Below are 12,500 nucleotides of genomic sequence, written 5' to 3'. Positions count from 1 at the left end.
TAATATCTGCAGGATACGAGGACTAGCTTTGAAGAGCTTAATTGAAACTTGCGAGCTGTATGATAACAAAAGTCCTTTGCAATGAATCCTATCCAGCTGGTGCAAGAAACGAGGGTCTCCGCGTCCGAGGCCTCGCCCATAGTCCTCGCACCTAGAATATTACACTCGACCTAACGTTATGGCTTATCAATAAAATTGGGATTACCGCCGTGCTTTTGCGATCATGGTCTCGAGGCAGTGTGTCACTTCATGAAAGCCAACTATAGCTATCTTTGGTTCGGTTAATATTATCCTAAATGAAACCGAAATAACGGAGGGAAGCACAGGAAAGCACGCGACTTGACTTCTTCGTGCGCTTTCCTGAGCTTTCTTCCCTCCGTTATTCCGTTTGCAACTTGATCAGCATGAATCCTTCACATCACCCTGCATACACATACATAAAAAATAAAAAATCTGAGTATTCTTAATTAACTTCCATCCGACGCGAGTCTATTCCACTGGCGTTTCTCCGTCCTCTTCTAAAGACACATTCGTATCACAACTGATAAGCTCCTTCAGCCGCTGGATATCACAATCGCCATAGAGGTGTACCAGGCCCCCGGAGCGCCCGCTGAGGAGGTCGAACATGTCCCGCGCATTGCGAAGCCCGCTGACTGAACCGGCGTCGATGCTTTCACACAGAAGCTCCGTAACGCTGCGTTCGCCGACGGCCTTCTCCGCCGCGCTCAGACCATGGTCGGCCTCGAGGAAGACCCACTTGGATTCGATCTCATGCCTGCGGGTGTATGCTCGAAGGCAGGACACGCGGGTCTCGGGGTCGGTGACGAAGGTAAGGGACGTTATCCCCTTCTGGACGAGTCTCTCCAGGACTTTCTCGAGGCCGGCACACACGGCGGGGGCTGAACGGGCGCGGGAATCGGACAAGGCGGCGAACCCGGTGCTCTCTCCCTGGGACCAGAGGCGTCCGCACTGCATGTTCACCACGCCTTGCGGTTCTGCCGGGGACCCGCTTCCGCCCACGGGCTGGAACAAGATCAAGGGCGACCACCCGCTCTGTACCACTGCGTGATGTGGAGAGGTCATGGCTTCACACTTTGCCTTGAACACCTCTTCGTACCTCTGGCACGTGCGGTTGAGATGAGCCTTCAGGGCGTGCAACTCGCTTTCTAGCATGTCAGTCACTTCCGCCAGGGATCTCGTTGCAGTCCTCTTCTCCTTGTGCTCAGTGCGGCAGTTAGTCGGGGACCAAAATTTGTAGGTCAGCAATGCCTGACGGGCCTTCAGTGTCCCCAGTGTCTTCATGAACGCGTCCCAAGCTTCGTCGCTAGAAAGGATTTCCTCCACGTTCGTATCAATATCGAGCAGCCGTCTTTTGACCATGCTCTCTACCTTCAACTCCGGGTTCTGGCAAGTGGTGCAAACACAGACATTCACTTCGTCTGCTTTCAACTTGATAACATTTTCGGGAATGTTCTTGGCGAACGTTTCAAACGAACAAGCCCTGCAGCAGTCGGCTAGGAAACGTTTGTGGAGCACCCGGAGGTAGTGGAGGCGAGACCGCAAGGGCCCCGTCTCGCCAGGCCCGCCGCCCCTTTCGTTGCACTGTTGAGACACGTCGTCTTGCAACATAAATTCGCGAATGAGCTTTGTCAGCTCCTCACTCTGCAGACTTCCATTTACACCGTCTTCCACGCCCGTGTTCTTGTTTCTCTCTCGTAAATCCTCCAGCTTGTGATGAGTGCTAAGACCATTCCTACTTTCCTGGATTTTCCTTTGCGCTGTTCCCTCTGCCGATTCCTGCGCCCGAGGAGGACATTTCCCTGCGCCGAGGGAGTGGTTCGTCCTTATTGCCACTTCTGCCTTTCTGCCGCTGACCTTCTTGAGTAACTTCCTTCTCAACACCTCGTTCTTCTTCCTCTCTTCTTGGAGTTCCTCCTCCAAGCTTCTAATCCTCATCTCCTGACTCATTATCTTTCGCTTCAAGCAACTCATTTCCAACACTCTCCGTTTCTGCAGTTGGAACGAGTGGAAGGACCTGAAGTTTCGCCTGTAGTAATCACGCGCCCACACCCGAGACACAGAGGATGTTGATTTGCCTCTCTTCAACACGTGGCCATTGCAGGAGAGTGTCCATTTCCTTTTCAATGTTCTTTGGCCTTCTGCTGCCCGCGCCTGCTCCTTTCCCTCCTCTTCCTGCAAGGGAAAAAAAAACAATTGCGTGAGTTGACATTGAGGGTATCTGTAAAGACTTTCAAAGGGGTCTCAATGATCTATTCATTATTTTCAGCTTCTTTTTTTATGCTGACTGGTGCTGGGAAATTCCTTGTGGGGAAGTTATTTGAAATGAACAATTTCAGTGTTAACAAAACTATAACAAGTTAGATTCTGAGAAGATTCTGATAAACTTGTCTTAAAGACTAGTTGTGGGTGATAAACCTAGGTTTAAGATCTCTATCTTTGACTCCAGTTACAATGAGGACGGTCATCTTCTCTCACATTTTACTCTTTCATAGCTAACACTTTATAGTAGAATGATCTAAAATAATGAGATTTTTCATCATAATGATATGAAGACCATTACTTAGGAAATGAGATACCAGCTACTGGTGTTAACTTACAGTTTGTTGGTGGTTTTCTAGAGGCTCAACTTGGTCCTTGTTCAACTGCGGGTTGTCCAGCTGGTATTCCACTAATGAAATGTCCCCTTTGCGCACACTATCACTCTCTTCAGAAAGTCCAGGAACTACTTCTGCATTCTGTTTACCTCCTGAGGTGGCAGAGGAAGACATTTCATGGAAAAGCAAGTTACTGGTAGTGCCACACCCCTGGGACTCTTGATGAACCACTTTGTTATCGTGCACTACATTTACGAGTGCCTGTTGACCTATTTCTTCACATGAAGTGGCCACTGGCTGGTAGTGAATAAGTAATTCACTTTCATTAGAAATATTACTGGTGGACTGGGCTTCATTCGCTAGGATAGAATCTTTGGTGGAAGCATCTTCTGAATACTGCAACGGAGCACATGGCGTACTTTCCTCTACTATTAAATAACTCACTTCCTGCAATGGATCGTCAACGTCAACCCCTGTGAATTTTGACACAGTGAGTAACTGCGTTTCTTCTGTACCTTCCTCATTTTTAGAGCTTATGGATTCTTCCTGTTGGTAAATAGTGTCACTTGCCTGGGACTGATCACTGCCTCTCTCTGGTGGAGAGGTGCTATCAACACTGGGACCCCTGACGTGTGAAGTGAAATCCATCTCCTTTATGTCTCTGCTACTGGAATATTCTAACTGATAAAGTCCTATGGTATTCTCTTCTAGATTAGGATCACTCCAACCATCTTGAACAGTTTCTTCTTTATGTTCAAGTGCTGATGTATCTACCGACTTCAGTGATGCACAGCTATTTCCCTGAAGGCCTGTGACGTCTTCAGTGCTCATACTCGAGTCCTCACACAAGTCTCTAAAAGTCTGAACAGATACATGAGTTGTTTGACCACCAGAACTTCCAACCAGGTTTGGACTAGGACTTACTAAATCGAAAGTATTTTTCGTAGGCAATACGGTGCTGTTCATCTTACCGTAAACTTCCTGGCTTCGCTCCAATGATTCTAAAAAGTCAATGTTAGCTTTTTCGTTTACTTCTAAAGCAAGAGCAATGTGTGAGTCCCCTACAGTTTCTCCTTTCAAATCAGATGAAGTCAACAGCTTAGATGACGACCCATCTGACTTCAGTAACTGATATGGAACAACATTTTCAACATTGCTGTTTACAAAAAGATTCTGCTGTTCGGGATATGATACACAGCTGTCATGGGTGATGGAAGAAGGCTGTACTTGCTGTGAAGGAGAGAGTTTCTTTGCTGCATCATCATCGACTGTTACAGCCTGGGATACAGGAATATAGTCGTGAGTCAAACTGGAAGAAGCCGACTGCAACTGAGATAAAATTTGAGGATTCTGGGCAATAGTCTCTGCTGCAGAGCCTACTTGAGGTACAAAAACAGTCATGCTTTTTTCAACAGTACCAGACTTCAAAACCTCCTGAGTCATTATCTTAGTAGGGACCAATGCTGTCGCTTGATGCAGTGGTGTGCTATTACTTGCCGTTGGCAAGATGGGCCGAGGTAGAATTTTCCGCCTTGGTTTTGTACAGCAGACGGATTTGGTTCTTCTGGTGAGATATCTCCTTTTATGAACCACTTGAGAAGTATGATTTGGTAATGGTAACTTCAGAGTTGTGCTATCAGGAGCCACGGATTTGAGTTGGTGAAGTGAGATGCCATGGTGAGTTGATGATATATTTGTTGCAGTTTCTTCAGGCGTTAGCAGTACTTCACTTTGCTGAAGTTTGGGGGCAACAGGCTGAAACTTTTGAGAAGACATCAGTTTTTTTGACACAGAGGTAGTCTTAATTCGCTGAATGGGAATGCCTTTATGACTGGCATCTGGGGTAACACTCTGAACATGATGGAGCTGAACAAGTTGATGACTTCCTGCCGAAGTCACAGGACAAACCTGCTGAATTGAAAGTTTGGTTTGCTTTGGTTGAATTTGTTGGAAATTTAAATTCTGTTTCCCATTACAGTGGACATTGGAAGGAAGCTGTTGGGTAGGGACTGCTTGTTGAGGAGCTGCATTTGGATTTGGCTGAATTTGTTGAAGGGGCAGCTGTTGCTGACTAGACTGGAGTTGCACAGGAAGTGTATTAATTGTGCTGATTGGATGTACTGTCTGTATTGGAATATTATGTTGCTTGGAATCTGCAAGAATGCACTGTCCCTGAACAGGTACAGCCTGTGTAGTGATTGTTGTGATGTTCTTCAATCCTTGGAGAGGCACAGCTGATCTTGTACAAGGATGTACACCGTGCATCTGCTGTACTGGTATATCTTGCCCTGCACTTCCAGGGTTAATGGTTTGAAGAGACTGCACAGAGAGCTGTTGTGGCATAGGTGCAGTGGGGACAGGCTGAATTGATATAGGCCTCTGCATGTTTGCAGGTGCAAGCTTTGGAAGCGACGGCATTAAATTTGAAGATATGTTTGGTAAAGGCTGAAGAGGTAAAGCATGATGAGCACTCACAGAAGACAAAGATTGTAACGATTCCAGTGAGTTTGTTGTCACAACCTCCTGGAGAGACTGGAAGGGCACAGAATGATGCACACTTACAGTCGGAATGCTCTGTAACTGTTGTATTGGTACTGACTGTGTTGAACTTTCGAATGGTACATTTGGTAGCTGCTGTAAAGGTAAAGCTTGTTGTGAACTAACACTAGGAATGTTTTGTAACTGCTGAACTGGAAGGGCCTGCTGAACATTGACGGGTTGAAGGCCCTGAAGAGACTGAAGTGCTGCTGGACTCTGCTGAATGTTGGCTGAATTTATACTCTGAAATTGCGGACTTGAAATATGTTGTGGTGTTGAAACAGAATTAATGGACTTCACTTGTTGAAGTGGAGACACAGACTGGAGCTGCTGCGAGGGGATAAATGCTCCTTGATTACAGGTGGTCGGCTGAGGTCGTGGCAAAAGTTTTCTTCCAGGTCCAAGAGACTTTTTTGGTTGCATACATCCATTTTTTGTTGACTTAACAGGATGTACTGTCTGCACACTCGATGCACAGGTTGAAGTGAATTCTGGTACAGTAGCCTGACTATTTACCTGAGTTGGCACATGACCAGGTGTGACTGAACTGAGCTGCTGCATGGGTAAAGTTTGAGAAACTTTGACAGTAGCTGGACGCATAGCCACAACATTGCAACCGTTCCCTGAAGCAATAGACTGCGGCTTATTCAACGAAATGGACTGTTGAATATTTGTGTTATTGGGCTGTGACTGCCCTATATTACTGGGGAAATGAGGTCGTGGTAATATTTTCCGACCCATGGAGGTACCTGACTGTGACTTTACTGGTGACATACTCTTGACTGTCAAACACTGCTGCTTCTTTGGCTCAGGCTTTTGCGCTTTACGATGAGCCACGACCTGCACTTGCGCCACGGGCAGCGGTGTCTGGCTAAAATTCAAGCTCTGAATCTGTATCTGAGGTCTCGGCAGTATCTTCCGCCTGGTTCCCACGAGGGCTTGATCGGTCTTCTGTACTTTGAGGATCTGCCGTCTCTGACTAGAACCAGGCAGCGGCTTTTGGTGGTCATCGCAAAGTCCAATTTCTGCCACGATTCTCTCTCCTTCGTGCTTGGGCTGGAAGGTACGTAATAGTGGTTATTATTGGTGACGATGTAGCAACTCTAGTCTATTGTCTTTCTCAATGATGGTGGGTATCATAGTAACTTTTCCTGTATTTACTTATATTGGGAGAAACTAAAAAATATAAATATGTATGTGTAAATATCTGAAGAAATTTGGTACTATCATCATTAATGAAAAAATGTAGGACTTGTGTCTAAATACAAAAATTATTCAAGAAAAAATCCTAATAGGTGTTCTTAGCTTATAAGGATTCAACTAGGTTCATATTTTGAAAAAAAGGTGTAAATGAGACTGAATACCTTAACAATGCAAGAGATGTATTTGAAATATTTTGAAGGAATCTTCATCAGAAATTAATGGATTTTTCATTACTATTGCCACTGAAATACATCAAACACATCTCTTGTGTTTTACATTTGTTGTAATCAACTACATTCAAGTTCATAATTGTTGAATTTCTAAGCTATAGAAATACATTATGTTGCAAATCATGCATACACCCACACCCACACCCACCTACACACAAGTGTATACACAGAGCAGCAGAAACTGACTTTTCCTTTCACCCTGTGGGACCTACTTCCTAAATAATAGGAGAAAGTTATCAGTGTTCAAAAACAAAAGTGAAAAAAAGCTCAAAATACTTAGAACTCTTATGAAGGCACTGAGAAACGAGCACGGACAAAGTGATACTGAGGGACAGTATTAATCTTTGACTCCTAAAGCAAGCCTTGAACATGTATATCACAAGTGGAAGGTGGGGGAACATGGCACGTCAATGGAGGGAGGGGTTAAATTATCAATAATATTCTGGAGGACAGATGTACTAATTCAGCTAAGGAACATCCATATACAATTGTTTAAGTTAAATATTGCCAACCCAATATCAATCATTAAAGAGAACTTGCATCAGTCGCTAAATATATGTCATCACTGAAATACTGGTGAATAAATAGCTTAGGTGTTTTGTTTGAAAGAAATCCTGCGGCTCAGAACATGTGACTCAGAATACGCAGCTGTGCATTTCTTTTGTCTTGTTTTTCAGAACCTTCACACCCAGGCCGTGTCCACACTGGCAGCAAGCAAGCACAAGAGGGCAAAAGTGGGTGGGAGCTGGCTTATTTGTGGGTCCCCAATTCATAAAAAAAATTTAATGTGTAAATTGAGTTATATTTTCTGTTCATCAATTCTTTTACTTGTTGTAAATGTTTGATGACATGATGACGAGCAAGTAAAGTTGACTATACTCACTCTAGCCTATAAGCTTCTCATTTCAGCCTGCTTGTCGTGGTCATAGACACTGACAGCACTGCCTAATGCATTTGTGAAGCATACATTCTTCTTTCCTCATCATTTAATCTAATTGCACCTCAAGCTTTCTTCATTTTGCGGCAATTTCAAGCTAAATATAATTTAAATACACTCTGAAGTATTCCAGTTTATACAGCCATTCTGCAAGTTTGTCAAAATCTGGTTACGCAAAATATGCACCCGATACCAAAATTTCAATTGAGCAGCTGAGATCTCAAGCTGAGATCTCAAGCTGAGATCTCAAGGTAAGCATTCATTAAAAGGTGCTAACGTAACTATATTCATGCCACTATCGGGCGATGTGAGACTGATGCAATAAATAATGAAAAAAAAAAAAAAAACTATATTCATGCCACTATTGGGCGATGTGAGACTGATGCGATAAAAAAAAAAAAAAAAAAAAAAAAACTCTTACCATTACAATGACCTATCAAACTAACATCTATGTATTCCATATGCATGTATGAAAATGTGCATCAGAATATTTATACTGAAATATAAACATACACTTACTGCAACTGCATCAATTTCGTTCTCTTCAAGTTTCACCAAGCATATCTGGAGAAATAAAATACTCATGTTTATCTCACTAATATTTATGATAAAACCTTGTGGGAAATTTGTATCAATTTGCCTAAAATCTGAACAGAATTTTGCAAATATAAATAGATAACATTTCAATGTAGTGGAACAAGTATATAAACAGAGTGAGAGAGTGAGAGAGAGAGAGAGAGAGAGAGAGAGAGAGAGAGAGAGAGAGAGAGAGAGAGAGAGAGAGAGAGAGAGAGAGAGAGAGAGAGAGAGAGAGAGAGAGAGGAGAGAGAGAGAGAGAGAGAGGAGAGAGAGAGAGGAGAGAGAGAGAGAGAGAGAGGAGGAGAGAGAGGAGAGGGGAGGAGAGAGAGGGAGAGAGGAGGAGAGAGAGAGAGAGAGAGGGAGAGAGAGAGAGAGAGAGAGAGAGAGAGAGAGAGAGAGAGAGAGGAGAGAGAGAGAGAGAGAGAGAGAGAGAGAGAGAGAGAGGGAGAGAGAGAGAGAGAGAGAGAGAGAGAGAGAGAGAGAGAGAGAGAGAGAGAGAGAGAGAAGGAGAAGGAGAGAAGAAGAGAGAGAGAGAGGAGAGAGGAAGGGAGAGAGAGAGAGAGAGAGAGAGAGAGAGAGAGAGAGAGAGAGAGAGAGAGAGAGAAAAAAGAGACTGACACCAACAGTAAAAGGGACTGACAGACACAGAAGGTAAACACAACTGACAAGGAACTACTCACTGTTTCATCTACATAGACATATTCTGGCTCTTCTTTAACCTCCAGTTTTATGTCAGCCTTTGTAGACTCCATTCTTCAAGTTGGCTTGATATCCAACCAAAGATAACCCAGTGCAGAATTTTCTGTAAATAGCAAAAAAACAAAAAATAAAATATATATGTACATACATACATACATACACACACACACACACACACAACTGAGCTATACCATATATAAATAAAAGGATATCAAATGAAGATTATGACTTTTACATTACCATAAAATAGTGAACATGAACACACATCTGGCAATATTTTCCCTCTCCCCCCCATCCCTAATCCTGCTATGCCACTCAACCTCCTCGCCTCGCCTAGCCTCGCCTAGCCTCGCCTCGCCTCCCACCCAGCCTTAGTTATCTTAGTTAACTATCGTTAACTAAGATTTTCAAGGCCCATCAGAGCAGCATAATATATAAATAATGCATATCGAACAAAACCTACTTGAAAATGTAAAAAGAAAAAAGAAAATTGGATAAGCCTATTTATAGATTAGTACAGAAAACTCAAACCATATAAAGTAATGACATACTTCAATTGCAAATAAAATGCAAATGATACTACTTCGTTCAATTTAAACAATTTAGACGAAAAATACAAATGACCATTGCATATAGGTGTTATGACATACAGGACGCAGGAGTTCTGGCCTGACAATGGGCACCAGGACATATGTACATGACGTTAGGGGATTTTGGATCACTGTCAATTTATTGTGCTATGAGTAATGAATGAGTGATGATGATCATTGCAGTTATAATTACTATAATTGCCATAATATCTTTATAGAACAATGGCACATAGCAAGTTGCTGACCTCTTGCTCTAAAGTACTGCAGGATGAAGGATGTGCAGGCAGAATGGGAAGAGGAAGGTGACTCAAACCATGCCCAGTGTCTACAATGTGCCCCTGTGCCAGTAGAGATGCCTTTTACTTGAGGCACTCACAGTCATAAGTACAAGTTTCCTTCCTCTTCCCTACCTGTTCATGTTATCTTCATTGTGCATGGTTATATGTTTAATATTTGTTCATGACAGTACATAAATGAAATTGACTTTTGTCCTCCTATAAAACAGCAAAACTTCTATCACACAGAGTATAAAGAAAATAATGAGCTGATATGGACCCTAAACTACAATCTTAGTCAACTACCTGTGATATATCAGATATGTCTCTAAATACAGTAAAATACACAAAAATTAAAACACAAAAATGGTACTAGCTTTGCAATGAGTGACTGCAAGAGAGTGGGAAAAGTCAAGGTATGTTGCATGAAGCTGCCTTGCCATGAAATAAAACCCATCCTGGAGACTGGACAAGCAAATCTTTCCCCCATCCACAATGGGTTAACCTTTCAAAGTTAATTCTACTTATTCTTAAATTCTTATTCAATGCAATTACAATGTCCAGTCCATGAATGTTCAAATGTTTCTTCTCCCCCCTAAGAAATATATCATACAAACTTTTCGGCAACAGTGGGATCTGCCTGCTAGTTTACTTAGCAGGTCACCGTGAATGCCATGCTGAACGTCCATCCAGACACAAAGGCTTTCCTTTCTTGTAGAGGTTTGGCTTCCTGGAGTGTCACATTGCCGTTCTTCTTCCTCGTCTGCACGCAAAACCCTGAAAGAAAATATGACATGTAGAAATGGCTTTTATGTACTTGTTGAACACATTAATATTTACAGTTGTGTTTCCTCTAATGAATATTCTATGCTCTGATGATCTGTGCAATCTAAGCACAGTACTTTTGATGTGATTTTAGGTACGATGTGAGAAAGAGAGAAAAAAATGCAGTTCTGAAATTAACCCTTTGACGACAGTGCGTCATACCTGTGTGACACAGCTAAATGCCAAATGATGGGGGCGACACACCAGTTTGATGTTCCCGTTGCAATATTGCATAGGCCCGGCGTAGGGGGTTTCCACTTATCGCTGGCCTGTCGGGATTGAGTTAACCCATTGGTCGCAGTTTAAAAAAATATATATGCAGTAGGATGGCAGGTTTACATAGTCTGCCACGGTGCCATCCACTTCTACGACTGACTCTGCCTTGGCACCAAACCATGCCATCTGCTGCTAATGGGTTAAGAATGAGTCACTTATTTAACTCAAGAGATTGGTTTAGAAACTAGTTTTACTGAAACTGGCATGAGCACATTTCCACCCAAAAACTGAACCAATATTAGCCAAAAATGGAGGTAGGGGGACACAGATCCTATTAACCCTCTCGTGACGGGTGGTACAACACTGTACCGCGCATATTAGGCCTGTTCGCTGGGGACGCAATATGGCGTCAGTTATTTAACTGATTTAGGCCTATGCGTTCGAAAGCCCCGGCATTGTGACATGCAAGGCTGGAATGCCCCCGTCGTGAATGGGTTAAACCACTGAAACACTGCATACTTTGGTATTATGACACAAAATATGACTAGTTAGTCTTCTATCACTTCCCTCATTTATGTGATACCATTACAATTATTTACTGATAGTACCTTAAAGTATTCATATCAGGTATTGCATTAAACTGTTCTGCTTTGTGGGGTAGGTATTTACAGCTTATTTACAGCCTTTTTGTTAACTAAGTACCCAGCTAAATTAGGCCTCCTGTTAGGAACACATCCACTAGACCAATGGTCTTCAATTTTTTTACCCCTCCAGACTTTCTGTATCTATGAAAATATATATCACAGGGCCCCCTTATATAATTATTAACCTTGATAGGGTATAGCGCATTATGTCATACCATATAAAAGGATCTTATGATATAATTGTTCAGTTATATCTAAAGCTTGTGGAGATAAGTGTCTATCCAGTTTACTGAACCTATGGTTAAAAGTTGCCAGGCAGAGAGCTCGCTTGGGAAATGAAACCAGAAAAAAGTAGGGATACTTTCCTAATGACAAAAGTGATGGATGAAAACAATACGAGAAAACAAAACAACTTAAAATGCTTGTTAAACGTGAAACAAAAACACTGACACTTCCAAATAAAACATAATCTTGAATTCTAAGAATTTAAATGTACCATATATATTATTTTTTTTTTGTATCTTATGCAGCTACTGTTGGTGCCTTTCTACTTGGGGAAAATTATATGTATGTGATCTCTGCCAAGGATGAGAGGTTGTTACTAAATAATATTAATACTTTCATGGCTGCATGGCATACTAGGAAATCTTTACCAAATTGAGCCCAATATCTTTCCTATGATATCTTTTTGAAATCAGTTAGAAGGGCATCATCAGAAGATAGGTAAACCTGCTCTCACTCATTTATAAGGTGAGGTTGATGGAAGCTGTAAGCCTCTCAGAGAGACTTCCAATCCACGAGTTAGCTAACTGGAATGTCAAATTACATTAACCCATTGCGTACGGGTGTCATGACATACATGACGTAGGAGCTTTGGCCTGACGACGGGCGTCATGACGTACATGACGTTCGGGGATTTTGGATCACTGCTATTTTATTTTGCAATGAAAAAGGAATGAGTGATGATGGCTACTGCAGTCATAATTACTATTATTACCGTAATATCGCGCTAACTTAATGTCCAAAACCTAGATGGCACCACTTTTTCCTAGCACCAGCAGGAGAGAGAGCCTTGAATGGCACCCATCCATGGTCTCTAGCAAGCACTGTCTCTATAGAGCGATGGCACACACTAAGTTGATGAACCCT

The 12,500-nt window shown here is 42.5% G+C and overlaps 1 protein-coding gene across 1 annotated transcript in view; it reads right to left on the bottom strand.

Annotated features, from left to right (window-relative positions):
• Positions 1 to 12,500, bottom strand: part of LOC122247461 (uncharacterized) — a 15,648-nt gene that overhangs the window by 10 nt on the left and 3,138 nt on the right. The window contains exons 2-6 of the mRNA XM_043006746.2: positions 10,284 to 10,443; positions 8,783 to 8,904; positions 8,043 to 8,087; positions 2,619 to 6,209; positions 1 to 2,193 (exon numbers count right to left, since the gene is read on the bottom strand). The exon at positions 1 to 2,193 is cut by the window's left edge and continues 10 nt beyond it. Of these exons, the coding sequence (XP_042862680.2) occupies positions 490 to 2,193; positions 2,619 to 6,209; positions 8,043 to 8,087; positions 8,783 to 8,854 (5,412 nt within the window). The 5' untranslated portion in view covers positions 8,855 to 8,904; positions 10,284 to 10,443 and the 3' untranslated portion in view covers positions 1 to 489. The remainder of the gene's footprint in view (positions 2,194 to 2,618; positions 6,210 to 8,042; positions 8,088 to 8,782; positions 8,905 to 10,283; positions 10,444 to 12,500) is intronic.

The sequence above is a fragment of the Penaeus japonicus genome, unplaced genomic scaffold (genome assembly GCF_977035675.1).
Source record: "Penaeus japonicus unplaced genomic scaffold, GWHDUDI00000001_assembly GWHDUDI00000026, whole genome shotgun sequence".
Classification (NCBI taxonomy): domain Eukaryota; kingdom Metazoa; phylum Arthropoda; class Malacostraca; order Decapoda; family Penaeidae; genus Penaeus; species Penaeus japonicus.
Note: the sequence above shows the minus strand (reverse complement) of the source record. Positions and strands in the feature narration are given on the sequence as shown.